The sequence below is a fragment of the Acomys russatus genome, chromosome 9 (assembly GCF_903995435.1).
Source record: "Acomys russatus chromosome 9, mAcoRus1.1, whole genome shotgun sequence".
NCBI classification, from domain to species: Eukaryota; Metazoa; Chordata; class Mammalia; order Rodentia; family Muridae; genus Acomys; species Acomys russatus.
Window position 1 is genome coordinate 2631245 of NC_067145.1, and position 14992 is coordinate 2646236.

Here is a 14992-nt window from a genome sequence, read left to right on the forward strand (position 1 = left end):
TGATCTTCAAACGTCTTCTTCTGAGGGTAGGATATGTTATTTAAGGAATGAATTCAAATCACAGTCCAGGAGGGCAATAAAAGATCAAATGTAAAGACTGAGTGTTTTGTACTAAGTCCAAACTGTGAGTTAAACTGTTAAAGCAGAAAGAGTCCTTAAGGAAGATGTTAAGAAGGAAATGAATAAGTGCAGACATAGTTAACAAGGGGCTAGTAATGCAAAGAGCATTTGAGACTGCATACAAGCAAGGCCAGGATCACTGCAGCAGGGTTTAGTCACCAATGTGTGGGCAGATGAAAGAACTTCTCCTCACCCCCAGTTGTTGCTTAGGATCTAGTTTTACCCAGTAAAGAGCTAATACTCCCTTTGGAGTATTTCAGTGGGTTTGAACTCCTAAGCATGACTCTCTAATATTCCACATTTCCAGTTAGGAGATAAAGGGCTCTCTGGTCTATAAGGTGGTTTCAGAAACCAAAGAAGGAATCACCCTTGGGGAAATGCTTGAACAAAGTGTCAACATGGTCACCTAAGTGAGTAATGGAGAGATGGGAACTTATTGTCAAGTTTCCGGCAACAAGATATTGAAATGGATCATGGGGTTGTAAAAATATAATTTCTGAAACCAGTGATGATCAGTTCAGTGACATGTTTAAGCCAAGTCTGGATTGTGCTGACAACAATGAGCACTCCCACACTTATATTTATTCCACACTCTTGTTACCATGGATTTCATCAGATATTGACAAGAAGGATTTTTATTTTTTTTAATATATTTTATTAATTTATTCATATTACATCTCAATGGTTATCCCATCCCTTGTATCCTCCCATTTCTCCCTCCCTCCCCTCCCCTTCCCTATGACTGTGACTGAGGGGGATCTCCTCCCCATGTATATGTTCATAGGGTATCAAGTCTCTTCTTGGTAGCCTGCTATCCCTCCTCTGAGTGCCACCAGGCCTCCATATCCAGGGGATGTGGTCAAATATGGGGCACCAGAGTTCATGTGAAAGTCAGTCCCCACTCTCCACTCATCTGTGGAGAATGTCCTGTCCATTGGCTAGATCTGGGTAGGGCTTCGAAGTTTACTGGACTTAGTGTTCTTGGCTGGTGCCGTAGTTTGCGCAGGACCTCTGGGCCCAGATCTGCCTGTCATAAAGTTCTTCTTGTAGGTTTCTAGGACCCTCTGGATCCTTCTATTTTCCCATTCTCCCTTGCTTCTCTCACCTAAAGTCCCAAAAGGAAGTCTTCCCCTCTGTCCTACTTTCCTGGTAAGTGAAGACTTTCATGAGACAAAGCCCTTAGGCTAGTGTCTAGATATAAGTGAGTGTATACCATTTGACTCTTTCTGCTTCTGGGTTAACTCATTCATTATGATCACTTCTAGTTCAATCCATTTGTCCACAAATTTCGGGAATTCCTTGTTTTTAATAGCTGAGTAGTATTCCATAGTGTAAATGTACCACAGTTTCTTTATCCATTCTTCAACTGAGGGACACTTAGGCTGTTTCCATGTTCTGGATGTTATGAATAAGGCTGCTATGAACATGGTTGAGCATATGTCCCTGTTGTGAGCTGGAGCATCTTCTGGGTATATTCCAAGGAGTAGAATAGCTGGGTCTTGAAGAAGCCCTATTCCCAGTTTTCTGAGATAGCACTAGATAGATTTCCAAAGTGGCTGTACTAGTTTGCATTCTCACCAGCAATGAAGGAGTGTTCCTCTCACTCTACATCCTTGTCAGCATGTGGTGTCGCTTGAGTTTTTGATCTTAGCCATTCTAATGGGTGTAACATGGAAGCTCAGAGTTGTTTTGATTTGCATTTCCCTGATGACTAAGAATTTTTAAACATTACTTGAACATGAGAATCCCCTGAGTAGCTTTTCAAAGCATGTCTAGCTATAATTCATCCTTGGGGATACTGATGTAATCAATAATATAATAGAGGTACATAAATTTATTTATTTAGTTGGGAAGCTGAACTCAGAAGCTTGCACTTGCTAGTAGGGCACTCTACCATTGATTTAGATCTCCACCACAGTTTTTATTTATTTATTTATTTATTTGTTTATTTATTTATTTATTTTTATTTTAGGTATTGTTATTTTGCCTACATGTGTGTCTGTGTGCCACATGCATGCCTGATGATCTCTAAGACCAGAAGAGGGCATCCAATCCCCTGGAACTGGAATTACAAATGGTTGTAAGCCTTTGTGTGGGTGCTGGAAATTGAACTAAGGTCATCTGGAAAAGCAACAACTGCTCATAACCACTAAACCATCTATTAACTCTCCAAATTACTATTTTTAATATTTAAAGATTATGAAATGTAACCAGTATAGAACACAGAGTGTATCTATAATGGCTTGTTGAGACCCTTCAATGCCAAAGATGCTTTAATGGAAAATTTCGAGCAGAGAATGCCTCAGCTAGGCAACTTTAATATACACCAACACGCTGGGCGTGGGGAACGCCTTTAATCCCAGAACTCTGGAGACAGAACCTGGTCTACAAAGTGAGTCTTTGACATCCAAGGCTACACAGAGAACCCCTGTCTTGAAAACCAAACAAAAAACAAAAACAAACAAAAAAATACATTAACACTTCAGCTTATAGAAAAAGACATTCTGCTAGGAGTTTTTGGCACATGTGTTACATATTTTTTAACCTATATTGAAAGTGAGGGCTAATCCTAGATAGTATGGGTTGGCCTTAAATCCAAGTTTTGAAAGTGGCTGGTTACTCCCATAACATTTATACCACTATTGCACTATCTGACCAGGTGAGTCATTATTGTAGCTCACAATGTTCATAACTTAGTGATACAGAGGATTACTTTTCTCCTTCAGTTGTGTACAAAACACCTTCCAGGGATTCATAGCTAGCCACTAAAGATGAAGCTACCAGTTGAGTACCAGCTAGATTCCTCCATGCTGTATGACATAAGCATGTAATGTTTTCTGTCATAGGGTCTTACTTTCAAGTTGTAAAGCATGACCAAGAGTTTCAGACATAGCCTGTAATTTGTTGAGGCGGGGCACCTACAAGATCCTATTGGGTAACAAATCAAAAGATGTAAGTCTTCTGGTACTGACTGCTTCGTTTGAGAGTATATGATACCCTAGTTGAGACAGTGTCTCTGTATTATAGGGTAGCTCCACTTAAACTCCTTTGATATATGCATATATTTTAGGAAGTGCCTACAGTAGTAGGTTTCCATATGACTTTTGTTTTGTTTTGTTTTTGATTTTGAGACAGGGTTTCTCTGTGTAGCCTTGGCTATCCTGGACTCATTTTGTAGACCAGGCTAGCCTCGAATTCATAGATATCTGCCTGCCTCTGCTTCCCTAGTGCTGGGATTAAAGGTGTGCGCCACCATGCCCAGATTTCCATATGACTTTCTCAAAAGTACTTTAATGTTAATTATTACCCTACTCTTCCATTTTTTTTCCGAGCCAGCAGTAATGGATGGAGTCTCCTTTTAAGCCTTGGGTTTCTCCTATTTCTTTTTTCTTTATTCCTCAGTGAACAAGTCTTCTTATAAGATATCCTGTGATTAGAAGGAGTCCACTAAAAAGCAAAGAATTGTGCCTGCAAAGTTTCTTTTGCTGTGTAAATAACATATTCATAGAGTCCAAGGATTTTAAACATCTCTGGGAGCCATTCTCCACACCATATTGGAAAACTTGAGGCTCGTCACATATGTAGGCTTTCTAACTATTGAAGAATTTTCAGTAGGGGCAGGATAACATTAAATTTGCTTTTCTAAATGATCCCTCTGGATGCTGTAGGCAAACAAAGTCAGCTAGAAGAGATGTTATATTAGTGTAGACCAGAAGAACATCTGGAAGACATTAGAAAGTAAAGATGGATTGAAAAATTATTTACAAGACTGCCAACAACAGGTTTCAGTGCTCGAATAGATGTCAGAGATGAGGAGGGAGAACAGAGAATTCGACAAGTAACACCCAGTCTCTGGCTAGGATAACTCATAAATGAAAGAGCTGCCCTGAAAGAAAAGGAAAAATAAAGAGTTCATTTGGGAAAACATTGAGGTCAATGGGCTTCGAAGATGTCCAAGTACAGATATAGAATTGAGAATTGGATGCCAAAATTTAAACTTCAGGAAAGATGTCTGGACAGCACGTTTATCTCTGTCTGGGTGTCATTAGCACACATGTGCAAACCATGGATCTGGGAGGACAAGAGAGGGAAGGGGAGGAGGAGGGGAGGGAAGGAAAGGGGAGGGGAAGGAAGGAGCACCTCAGTGGCAATACTTCAATGAATACCCAGCATGTGAAGGACGACAGAGGAGGAGGATCCTATAGAGGAGAGGAAAGCAATTAAAAATAGCAGAGAAAAGGAGTCTAGTGCTGCTCAGCCTAGGAAAATAAATGGTGGAATATTTGGTCATAAAAGGGACATCTGTATCATCCCCTTCCTGGACTGTGGGACATTGAAGAAGAGCCATAGGATGGGGAGATATCCAGCAAAAATATGTCTTTTGGACATGACATGACATGAACCACTGCAGCTGTGGCTATCTGCACAGTCCCTGAACAAAACTGGGCCCATCATTATGGACGAGTAGGGCCCTTCTCTGGGGGGACTATTGGCAGTTAATGGCTTCTGAGGGAAAGAGACTCATTTTTTTCAGTGGTGTAGCCAGTGATAAGTTGCTCATATTCCAGACAGTAACCTCCCACCCACAGTCATGAAAGCAACTTTAATTAAACTGAGTGGGTCACACACAAAAGAAGACACGAAAGCAGAAGGAGGGCTGGTTCTGAAGCAGAGTTTCTGCGGTGGGGCGGTGGATAAGAGAGAGAAGAATGGGGTTGAGATGACTACACACCATCATGGATGACTATGAGACTGCCAAGGGATTAAAAATAGAATAAAAGGAATAACTGTCTTAAAAAGCAACAAGGCCAACTGTAGTAGACGGCAAGAGGAAGCCAATAAGATAAGGACTGGAAGTGAGTGAGCCACATGACAGTCATCACTGATGAGCAAGGCCAGGATGCATGGGGCACGTGAATTGGAAAATGGTTGAGAGGTAAGGAGATAGATGAGAGTGCAGGCTACCTTTCAAGAAATTTGCAGGGAGAGAAAACATGAAAGATTTTGAAATGGCTCAAGAAGAATGGTTGTCTGAAGAATACGAGACTTATTGAGAAAGAGAGAGAGAGAGAAAAAGGTATTTATTGCACTCTTAAAAAATGTGTTAGTTAGCATTAAGGGTGTGAGAGAGATGAAATAGCTGACAGAAACTGAGGAGTGTGGAGAGGGTGGCTTGCCTGTTCATTGGCTTATTTAATGTAATATGTTGTATTACAATTGTAGGTAAATGATTATGAAGAGGAATCTGTCTTTTGTTTGTTTGTTTGTTTGTTTGTTTTGTTTTTTGAGACAGGGTTTCTCTGTGTAGCCTTGGTTGTCCTAGACTCGTTTTGTAGACCAGGCTGGCCTCAAACTCACAGTGATCTGCCTGCCTCTGCCTCCCGAGTGCTGGGATTAAAGGCGTGCGCCACCACGCCCGGCTCTATGAAGAGGACTTTAAAATGGAAAAGACCCCCAGGGAATCAGCTTCAGATTTGGAGTTGAGCTCTAGAACACTCTTATGGAGAGAATGACCCTACCTGAACCTCTTCCTAATGTTAGAATCTTGATAGAAGGCCAGAGTAGGAAAGCAGAGGTAAAATGTCTGTAGGACTCTTACGGCATAGCTTCTGTTTGTTTTGCTGTGTCTCTTTCTTATCATTTAGTGGGTTAAGTACTCAAGGTGGGGCTGTGACAAGAAGAGACACAAATAGTAAACCAAGGAAACAGCAACAGTTCAAGACTAGAGTGCCTGAGAAAAGGCCAAGCACTGTGCCTGGTCATGAAGGGGAAGCTGTAAGTGCTAAAACACATGATGCTAAGACTCAAAAAGATCATGAACAATTCTCGAAGTGAACTGTGAAGCAGAAAAGCATCTATTTTAGAACATAAGCATGGGATTCGATGGGGGAGGGGTGATTTATGGGTTGTTTGCTGCAGGGGTGGCTGGGCTGGATGGATTAAGTTTGCAAGAGAGCCAGGCCACTCCAGGCTTTGCCAGCCTCTCATGAGGTGAGAGGCACAAAGAAAGTGACACAAGAGTTCCTGGCCCAATGAGTCCATCACATACTTGGAAAAAAGATGAGTCAGTCTGAAATGCTTGTCAGGACACCTTGTTGGCGTTCTCACCAACATCATTACTGCTATTGTTGAGAAGTTAGAATTAAACAAAAGGATGAATTGGAAATACAAGACACTGTGTACATGGAAGACACAGTAAAGAATATGGAGTGGGCTGGAGAGATGAATCAATTGGTAAAGTAAATATATACATGAAGACCTGAGTTCAAATCCCCAGGCTACTACTTATGGCGAGTTATGGTAGGGTGCATCTGTAAGTCAACTTGAGGAGGGGAGGGGATAAGAACAAGTAGATCTGCAGAGTTGGCTGGCTACCCAGTTCAGCTAAGTCTATGAGTTCCAGAACTGACGAGAGACCCTGTCTCAAAATAATAAAATAGAGAATTACTGAAGAAGACATCTGAAGATTTCTTGCCTCAACTACATGCACACACACATGCATATGCATATACACCCAGACACATTCACAAACATACACACACATATACATGTAAGTATGCATGTATATATGTGTTATGTATATGGATAAGCAGTATGATTTAAGAAGGGAAAAGTAGTGAATATGTAAAATTGGTTTTGGAAGGCTTCTTGGAAAGAGTGTACATGATGGTCATTTTAAACTGATACCTTTTAATCTTCATTATAGCCAAGAGCCAACACAAAAAACAGACTCCGTGTTACCCATAGACTGTAGATTGAGCCACTGGAGTGAATGGTCACAATGTGATCCTTGCCTCAAACAAAGCGTAAGTATTTGACTCCATCCACCCCAGCTTCTCAATTAAAAACTGATATCTTCAGGGAAATGGCTATGAGGCGGGGACCCCTCAGAAACAAATTCCCACCTAGAAAGAGGTAATCATTGAAATGAATGTGGCTGATCTGATCAGGAGACCTGCATGTTGAACAGTGGACTGGGTAAGGTTTTGTATTACTTCATGTGTGTAAGACTCCACAATCTAGAAAGCAAAGTACAATAATACTGTCAATGGCGGTTTCTCCCATCTCCCTCTTAAAATCATGGACCCTTTGGGTATGAGGCCTGAAGTGATGTAAGTGTTGCCTTATTCCAGAAGTTCTCAACCTGTGGGTAGCAATCCCTTTCAGGGAGGGTTGTCAAACAACCCTTTCAGGGGGATCGCCTAAGGTCAGCTGAAAGCACAGATGCTTACGTTGTGATTCATAGCAGTAGCAAAATTACAGTTATGAAGTAGCAACAGAAATAATTTTATGTTTGGGGTTCACCACAGCATGAGGAACTGTACTAAAGGGGTCATAGCATTGGGAAGATCATAATCCACTTTTGCATTGGGAAATATAATATTTTCAGATGTTTTTGTTGTTGTTTGATTGATTGATTGGTTGATTGATTGATTGTTTACAGTTTCGCTCCAGAAGCATTGAAGCCTTTGGACAGTTTCATGGGAAAAGCTGTGTTGATGCTCTGGGAGAGAGACAACATTGTGAACCCACTGAGGTGTGTAAGGAAGCACAGGAAGGCTGTGGGAGTGACTTCCAATGTGGAACAGGTAATCTGAGATCCCAGTTTCTCTCTGTGGTATTCTATGTAGACTTGTGAGTGAAAATAAATAAACACATCTCCATAGATAGACATAATTCCAAGTGTAACGGCTCCCCAACAAGGTCTAGCTAAATAGTCTCTAGGAAGAAGTTGAGGCTGCCTCGCACTCATTTCCAATGTTAAAGTGCCTTTGCTGACTTCAGCAAAAGAGAAACCTTATAATTACACATAGTGTGTTCCCTGGTTTTGGCTGCAGGCAGATGCATAAAGAGGCGACTCCTGTGTAATGGTGACAATGACTGTGGAGATTTTTCAGATGAGGATGACTGTGACAGTGATCCACGACCCCCATGCCGTGGCCGAGTGGTTGAAGAATCTGAGCTGGGAAGGACAGCAGGCTTTGGGTTTGTATTTCACGTGAATCTTTCCAGGTGGAAATGGCCTCCAACTCTGTCACCATGACAAAGATACATGGAAGGACTTATGTGAAGGGCACAGATGATGGAAACTTTGGTTTGTATTCTTTGGGGGGGGTGACATTTAAGGCCCTTGGAATATTAAGTTATTATGTATGGATGGCCTCAGCAAGGGTCTGTTGCATGTTCAATGCCATCAGTAGGGGACAGTGCAGCTCATGTACAAATGTCAGGAAGACCACAGCAACAGATGTGACACATTAATGTTTAGAACTAAATGGCCCATAGCAGGTGCGTCATTTCCACTAAAGCATCTGAATTCCTGGGATGGCTGTCTTCCACTAGAATGTTTCTTGAACCAATACCTGATTATAAGTTTTGAGGAGATTCAATAATTCTGGAGTTGGGCTAGAAGAAATAAGATTAAAAAACTAGGTTATGATGCCAGAGGGTGAAAGGGTTTGGGGGTCTCATTGTAGAGAGCTAACAGACATCTCATCCTCCACACAAAATGAAGGGACTTTGGACTGGGAACACTGAAGTCAGTCTAGGAGTTTGAACTTAGAACGATTGAAAGCATAGAGAATTCTGGGGATATCTGTGCTCCAGGAATTGGGAAGATGACAAATCAGAGGTCCTGTTCTGTTCCATTCCAGTTGCAAGGCATTCCAGGGACATTCACTGCTTAGTTTATTTAACTATCTTGAACTGGGTAAGTTTTTCCCTGACAGAGATACAATTGTTCTCACATCTTGCAAAGCACTGCCAGAAGTAAATGGTTCTATTTCACCGTCTATTGTATGATGAGTTTCTTTATTCTTATGGTTTCATTCTAGACTCACAATCAATGCTCAATAAATTCTTCATAGGTAGATAAACAAGATAATTATTTAATGAGTAAAAAAAACTATTTCTAGGGGCCTTCTGAAACACAGGTAATACCAGGTAAGGTGGAAACTAAGTTGCTAGGATGAAATTTAGGAACGGAAGTCCAGAATTGGATTGAAGACATAGAGAAGAAAACAGACAGCAGAAGCAGTAAGAACAAAGCTAATAGAGAAACTAGAAGGACAGAATTTCTTGGCTACAGTGACTCTCTTATAGAAAATATTTAGGAATCTCTAAAGAACACCTGAATTGTCAGTACTTGCAGAGGACAAAGGTGGAGGGTGCTTTGCCACTAGCTGTTAGAGGCTAGTAATGTTGATGTTGAGTATCCTGCTGCTCACAGCCCCACACTGTCAGTGGTGCTGAGGCCAAAAAGCCCTGCACTGAGGACTGGTTCCTCCATATTGGATCTGGCTGAAAGTAAAGGTGTCTTCTCTCTGAGGTCAGAGGCAACATCCATTTAATGAATGTAAGAGCAAACTACTAGGAAAGCAAGAGTCAGGCACAAGAAAAAATGTTCCACACACCATTTATTCACTTCATAAAATCTTACCCAAATGGCTTTCAATTATTACCCATAGTGCCTTTGGCCCTTAGCTTAAAAGCTGTGTTCTTTGTGAATCAAATGGATTGTCTTAGGCTAGGAATCTCAGTAAATTGCAGTTAACAGTACAGGGCTGTCCAAAACCTTTCTAACCAGATTGCTATGAGCTCAAATTATCCTAAGCCCTGTCTGCATCTTTCCTCAGGGGGAAAAATTTTTTATATCTAATCTCAATGAAAGAACTTGAAACAGAGAATCACATATGTTATTTATTCTCACTCAATGCAAATTTATAGTTGTCTACAGGGGGAAGAATACAGAAATGTTGGCCTACTTAACTGAAAAAAAAAAACAGTCATTCATAATTTATTGGTTTCCTTTGTTCAGAGAAAAGAAAAATTTGTAACTTGGCATTTGCAAGCAAGTCTCCTAAGAAAGCATCCTAGAGAACTTGCCTTTCCTACACTGCGGGGTGGTGCTGGGGAACATCCTAGCGCTGAGCTGTGGAGGCTGAGGAGGGGCCCAGCTATGGAAAAGGTCAGCTGCAGACATGGGGAACATCACAAGGCTGAGCCATAGAGGCTGAGGAGGGGCCCAGCTACAGGAAAGACAAGCTGCAGGAATGGAAAGCAAGGCAGGGCCTTTCCGAATCAGTCTATCGACAGTTTTATTGAACTTCCTACTATTACAAGCAAAACCCCTAACAAATTTAGTCTTTATTTATAAAAGCTACTACTGTCATTTATATAATGTCTTGAATTTTTCATACATTCTGTTCCTAGAGATTGTCATAATGATCCTTTGACCTTGTCAGGGGAGATTCTATATTCACTTTGTAAAAAAGAACTAAGTGAAATAATTTAAGCCATTTGTTGAGTGTTTTGGAGAACTAAACCCAAGTTTCTCTGTATCACATAAGGCCATATTTTCTCCACACTGCCACTTTACCCTCTCCTTCCCAACACCCCTGCACTTCCTTACACTTCTTCAAGCCCTAGAGTCAATTTCCTGTGTGCAAGGTGAAAAATAAGCTTGCAAAATGATAGTCTGTGGACCAATCAGATGGCTCAGTGGGTAAAGACACTAGCCACCATGGATGACATCCTAGGTGTGAGTCCTGGGACTCAACTTCTGCAGGTTGTCTTCTGACCTCCAAGCTTGCTCCATGATAACTGTATCACATACACAAATAAATAAATAAATGCAATAAAAGATGAAACTCCTTAAGTAGCTATTTATTATTATTCCTATAAATTTAATACTTGGGAGGCTAAGGCACGAGAATCATGTGTTCAAAGGCAACCTTGACTGTGCAGCAAGACTCCATCTCTCTCCTCTCATATATATGTGTGTGTGTGTGTGTGTGTGTGTGTTTATGTATATATATTCTATCATATTATATAATATTATTATAAGTTATATATTAATATATTTGGAGTATAAGAATTGCCACACAGGGTACTCCAGTACCAATCTCAGTGAGATGTTGATGGTTTATTGAGTTAATGTACACCCACAAGACAAGGCTGACTGCAATCATGGCCACAGAAAGGACTCAGGAGCTTGACTGTGACACCAGCCTGTCTCTAAGGCAGGCCCCTTATAAGAAAAACCATAATCAAGTAACCAGGTGGAGGGCAGCATTACAGAATTTTGATTAGCTAACCACAAGAAGAATTGATTTTGTTCCAAATACATTGCGTCCAGATAGCTGGACAAAGCATTTAAGGCTGATTTACTAGGATATAGAGTTGGGGACTTTGTAGTTTCCCATTGTTCTGGGGGAAAGGAACATAGTAGGGCATTGTGGCTTTGTTTAAGTAGAAAAATATCATTAATTCAACCGGAATGTTCAATATTGTAAGTAAGCAGTAAGTAAAAGGTTGTTCAAGCTCCCAGGCAGGCAGAGCCCAAGAACCTGAACTTAATTTCACTTTATGATCAAAATGGAGACTTAAAAACAAAATGGCGCTGGGTGTGGTGGCTCATGTACCTTTAACTTCAGCACTCAGGAGGCAGAGGCAGGCATATCATTGTGAGTTCAAGGCCAGCCCTGTTCCAGGACAGCCAAGGCTGTTACACAGAGAAACCCTGTCTCAAAAAAACAAAAACACAAAATGGCTTATATTATGCTAAAGATAAAAGCTGGTGTTAATAGGGAAGCTACATTTTAAACAGGTTATAACAATATAATAAAATCTATATATTATATATGTATAGGTAGAAAGATTACAGATATATAAACAGTAGAATGCTTTGAATTGGCTAATCAACCATTAATATCTAGAAGTTCTAAGCTAATATGCTGTTCTATTATTATAAACTTCAATTCTATGCACTTTAGATATTTATAATAAGCCTCCATTATTCTCACATAGATTCAGACTATATGTGAAATAAAGGTGACGGGGGTTGTAGTAGTTACTTTTCTGTAGCTATGATAAAAATATTAGGAATTTATTTGGGTTTACACTTCCACAGTAAGAGGCGAGAAGACATAGCATCAGGCGAGTATAGTGGGAGAAGCAGGAAGCTGAGAGATTATAATCGACCTCAAGAAAGAAACACACACAGAGAGAGGTGGAAATAAGGAGATGCTGTATAACCTCTAACCCTGACCCCAGTGTCATGCTTCCTCCAACAAGGCCATGCCTCCTCAGCCTGCGGGTGAGTTCCTCACTGAGACAACCACAGGAACAAAGTCGCAAGTCAGAGCAACATGCTTAGGAACTGCTTCTCCACAGTTCAGTCTGGGAAACCCCAATGGATCCAATCTACTGTTTTATACACTCACACTTTCTATGTGGGCAAGTCACAGGGACGTGATGTCATTAATTAATCTTTATACATTTGAAGGACTCTTTCATATAAGTTGCTACTCTGGCAGAATTCCATTGTATTACCAATGGTTCAGACTTTTGTCTTGTAGGCATCTGAGATCCTCCACAAATGTTCGGGGAAGTCCTCCAACCCATCTTGCATTCATTGAGAAAGCACAAATCAAACCCAGCTGTAAATGATGTACAATATGTAAGAAATTACTTCTTTGTGATCTAAGCATAACTCCACTTCTGTGAAGGGAGCTTTCTTGTCAGTTCACCTGGGGAACTGGAGCTGCCTGTGGCTCTGGGGCAGCTGTGGAAGTAGCCATCTCTAAACACTGCCAAAGAACACGTTTTTCTTAAAATTTCCCAGGTGATGACTTTTCTATTCATGAGCACTTTTTATGTTTCTTGGCAGAAAAATATTGGCTCATTTTAGACTAGACTGGCTGTCTCTGTAGGAGTGGAATCAAGTCAAAAGGTTTTGAAACATTTCTTCCTTAGTGGTGCTTTAGACTTTATTGGCTTCTGTAGCTTTCCAGATGGGTCCAGCCAACTGGTCAATGTGATATTCTGTTAAACAGTATCCTTCAAAGTAGGTTGTGTATAGCAAAGGGCACACAAGATCCTTCCACGGGAGTGTCAAGTAAGCTGTAAGGTAATACGTTCTTCTGATATTAATTATATAACTTATCTAACAATGAGACTTAACCTCCATTATGTACTTGGTTGTTTGTTTTTTGTTTTATAAAATTGGTAAGTGTGAATATGCAACTGCTTCATCCTTTCTTGCATTTATTTAGATTTATTTATTATTATGTACACAGTGCTCTGCCTGCATGCACACATGCAGGCCAGAGGAGGGCATCAGATCACATGATAGATGGTTATGAGCCAATACATGGTTGCTGGGAATTGAACTCAGGACCTCTTAACCTCTGAGCCATCTCTCCGGCCACTATTTTTTGCATTTTTAAGTTCAGCACTATGTTTTAAGATATGAACTTGCTATGTAGCTTAAGATCACTGTTTGTGCCACTGTGCCAGGCTGTATGTGATGCTAGAGACTGGCATGGCTTCATTCTTGTAAAGCAAATAATCTATCGACTGGAGTACATGCCACCAGGCTTCTAGAAGCTTTCCCACACCACTTATTATCTACCTGGATCTTCCAAAAGCCAAATAGCCTCTCATCCACCTCACTAATCCTACAGGGTGGAAAACTCAAGATCCGATTCCAGATCTTAGGGCTCAGTTATACCCTGATGCCTTAGGAATAAAATAGTCTCCATTTTTAAACTAACTATGATCAATAACAAGTTAATGAACTATAAATAATTTTTAATAAAAGACTATTTTACGTGCAATCTCTTTGATAGGTAAGACCAACAATTGAGTGACATTACAATATCAAAACACCTTGACTCTTATCTACTTATATGAATAAATTTATCATCATTTACATTTATAAAATGAGAAGTAAAAGTAATATTAGCATTGAGCCCTGAATCTTATTAGCACTAAGTAACATTTATCCACAGATGAAGACATTTATATATTAATTTGAAAGAAGCTGAGTTAATTTCACTGGAATAGCTTTCTAAGACAATTTTGCTTGATTTGGTAACGACTTAAAATTTTTTGCATACTTATATACCACTTACAATGAGTTTTAATACTTACACTCTATACTCAAGGATATTTAATGTTTAAAATATTCAGTTAATATCTTTTGGTGCAACATAGCATGAAAAAGTGACCAACAAGATTATTCAGTATAAATTAAACTGTATTTTATTTTCAGTTAAAATTCTTTAGGAAAATGATATGTACAATCACTATGCCATTTATATATAATAGAGTTAATTTTCAGTGTAGACAGTAATTATATTTTAATAACTATTCATAGCCTGATGGGAAATTATATCTTTTGCAACTTTTTAAGCCTCACTAAAAATGTTTAGGAGGGCATAGCTAAACAAATTCCTTTAGAGGGTTCACAAGTAAGAACACTACCCCTAAAGTGTGCCACGTGTAGGATCTTGCCCACACCATGCCTCCTGTGCTTCCAGAACCACCCTAGTTTGCACACCCTGTCAAAACCCAAACCAAACATTTTCTTCTTGAACTCCTTTTAGAATTGTCCCATATGATCTCTTCCTTGTATAACATGGGCCTTATACAGCATTCATTTATACTACTTATTTGACACAATACATTCTTTCCAAACAAAATTTTAAATATATAATTATATGCCCTACCCCCAACTTCCAAGCAATTTTTCTGGAAGTCAATTGTGTATTAACTATATCCATATCACATGACCCCCGATTATTATAAACATATAGATATAGTAATTAGTCCCCCAAAAGATAATCATTAGAAAGGAAGGTCAATTTCATCATTCACTGAAGGAGTCTCTTTAATGCAGGTGCATCTACATTGTAAGAAAAGGTTCACCATCACACAACATGTAGTTGAAGCTCTGTTTAAGACACAAACACATTATCCATTCTTTCCACTGCTGCAAGATTTCAAGGTGGAAGAATTGTATCCAACCTTCAGTGAATGAAGACAAGAAGTGACTATTACAAGCCAGGGCTTGACAGGCAGCTCTGCT

At 40.0% G+C, this 14992-nt stretch overlaps 1 protein-coding gene across 1 annotated transcript in view; it reads left to right on the forward strand.

Annotated features, from left to right (window-relative positions):
* The window catches only part of C9 (complement C9), a 52396-nt gene that overhangs the window by 5822 nt on the left and 31582 nt on the right, over positions 1–14992 (forward strand). Inside the window, exons 2-4 of the mRNA XM_051150933.1 lie at positions 6827–6926; positions 7565–7709; positions 7959–8106. Of these exons, the coding sequence (XP_051006890.1) occupies positions 6827–6926; positions 7565–7709; positions 7959–8106 (393 nt within the window). The remainder of the gene's footprint in view (positions 1–6826; positions 6927–7564; positions 7710–7958; positions 8107–14992) is intronic.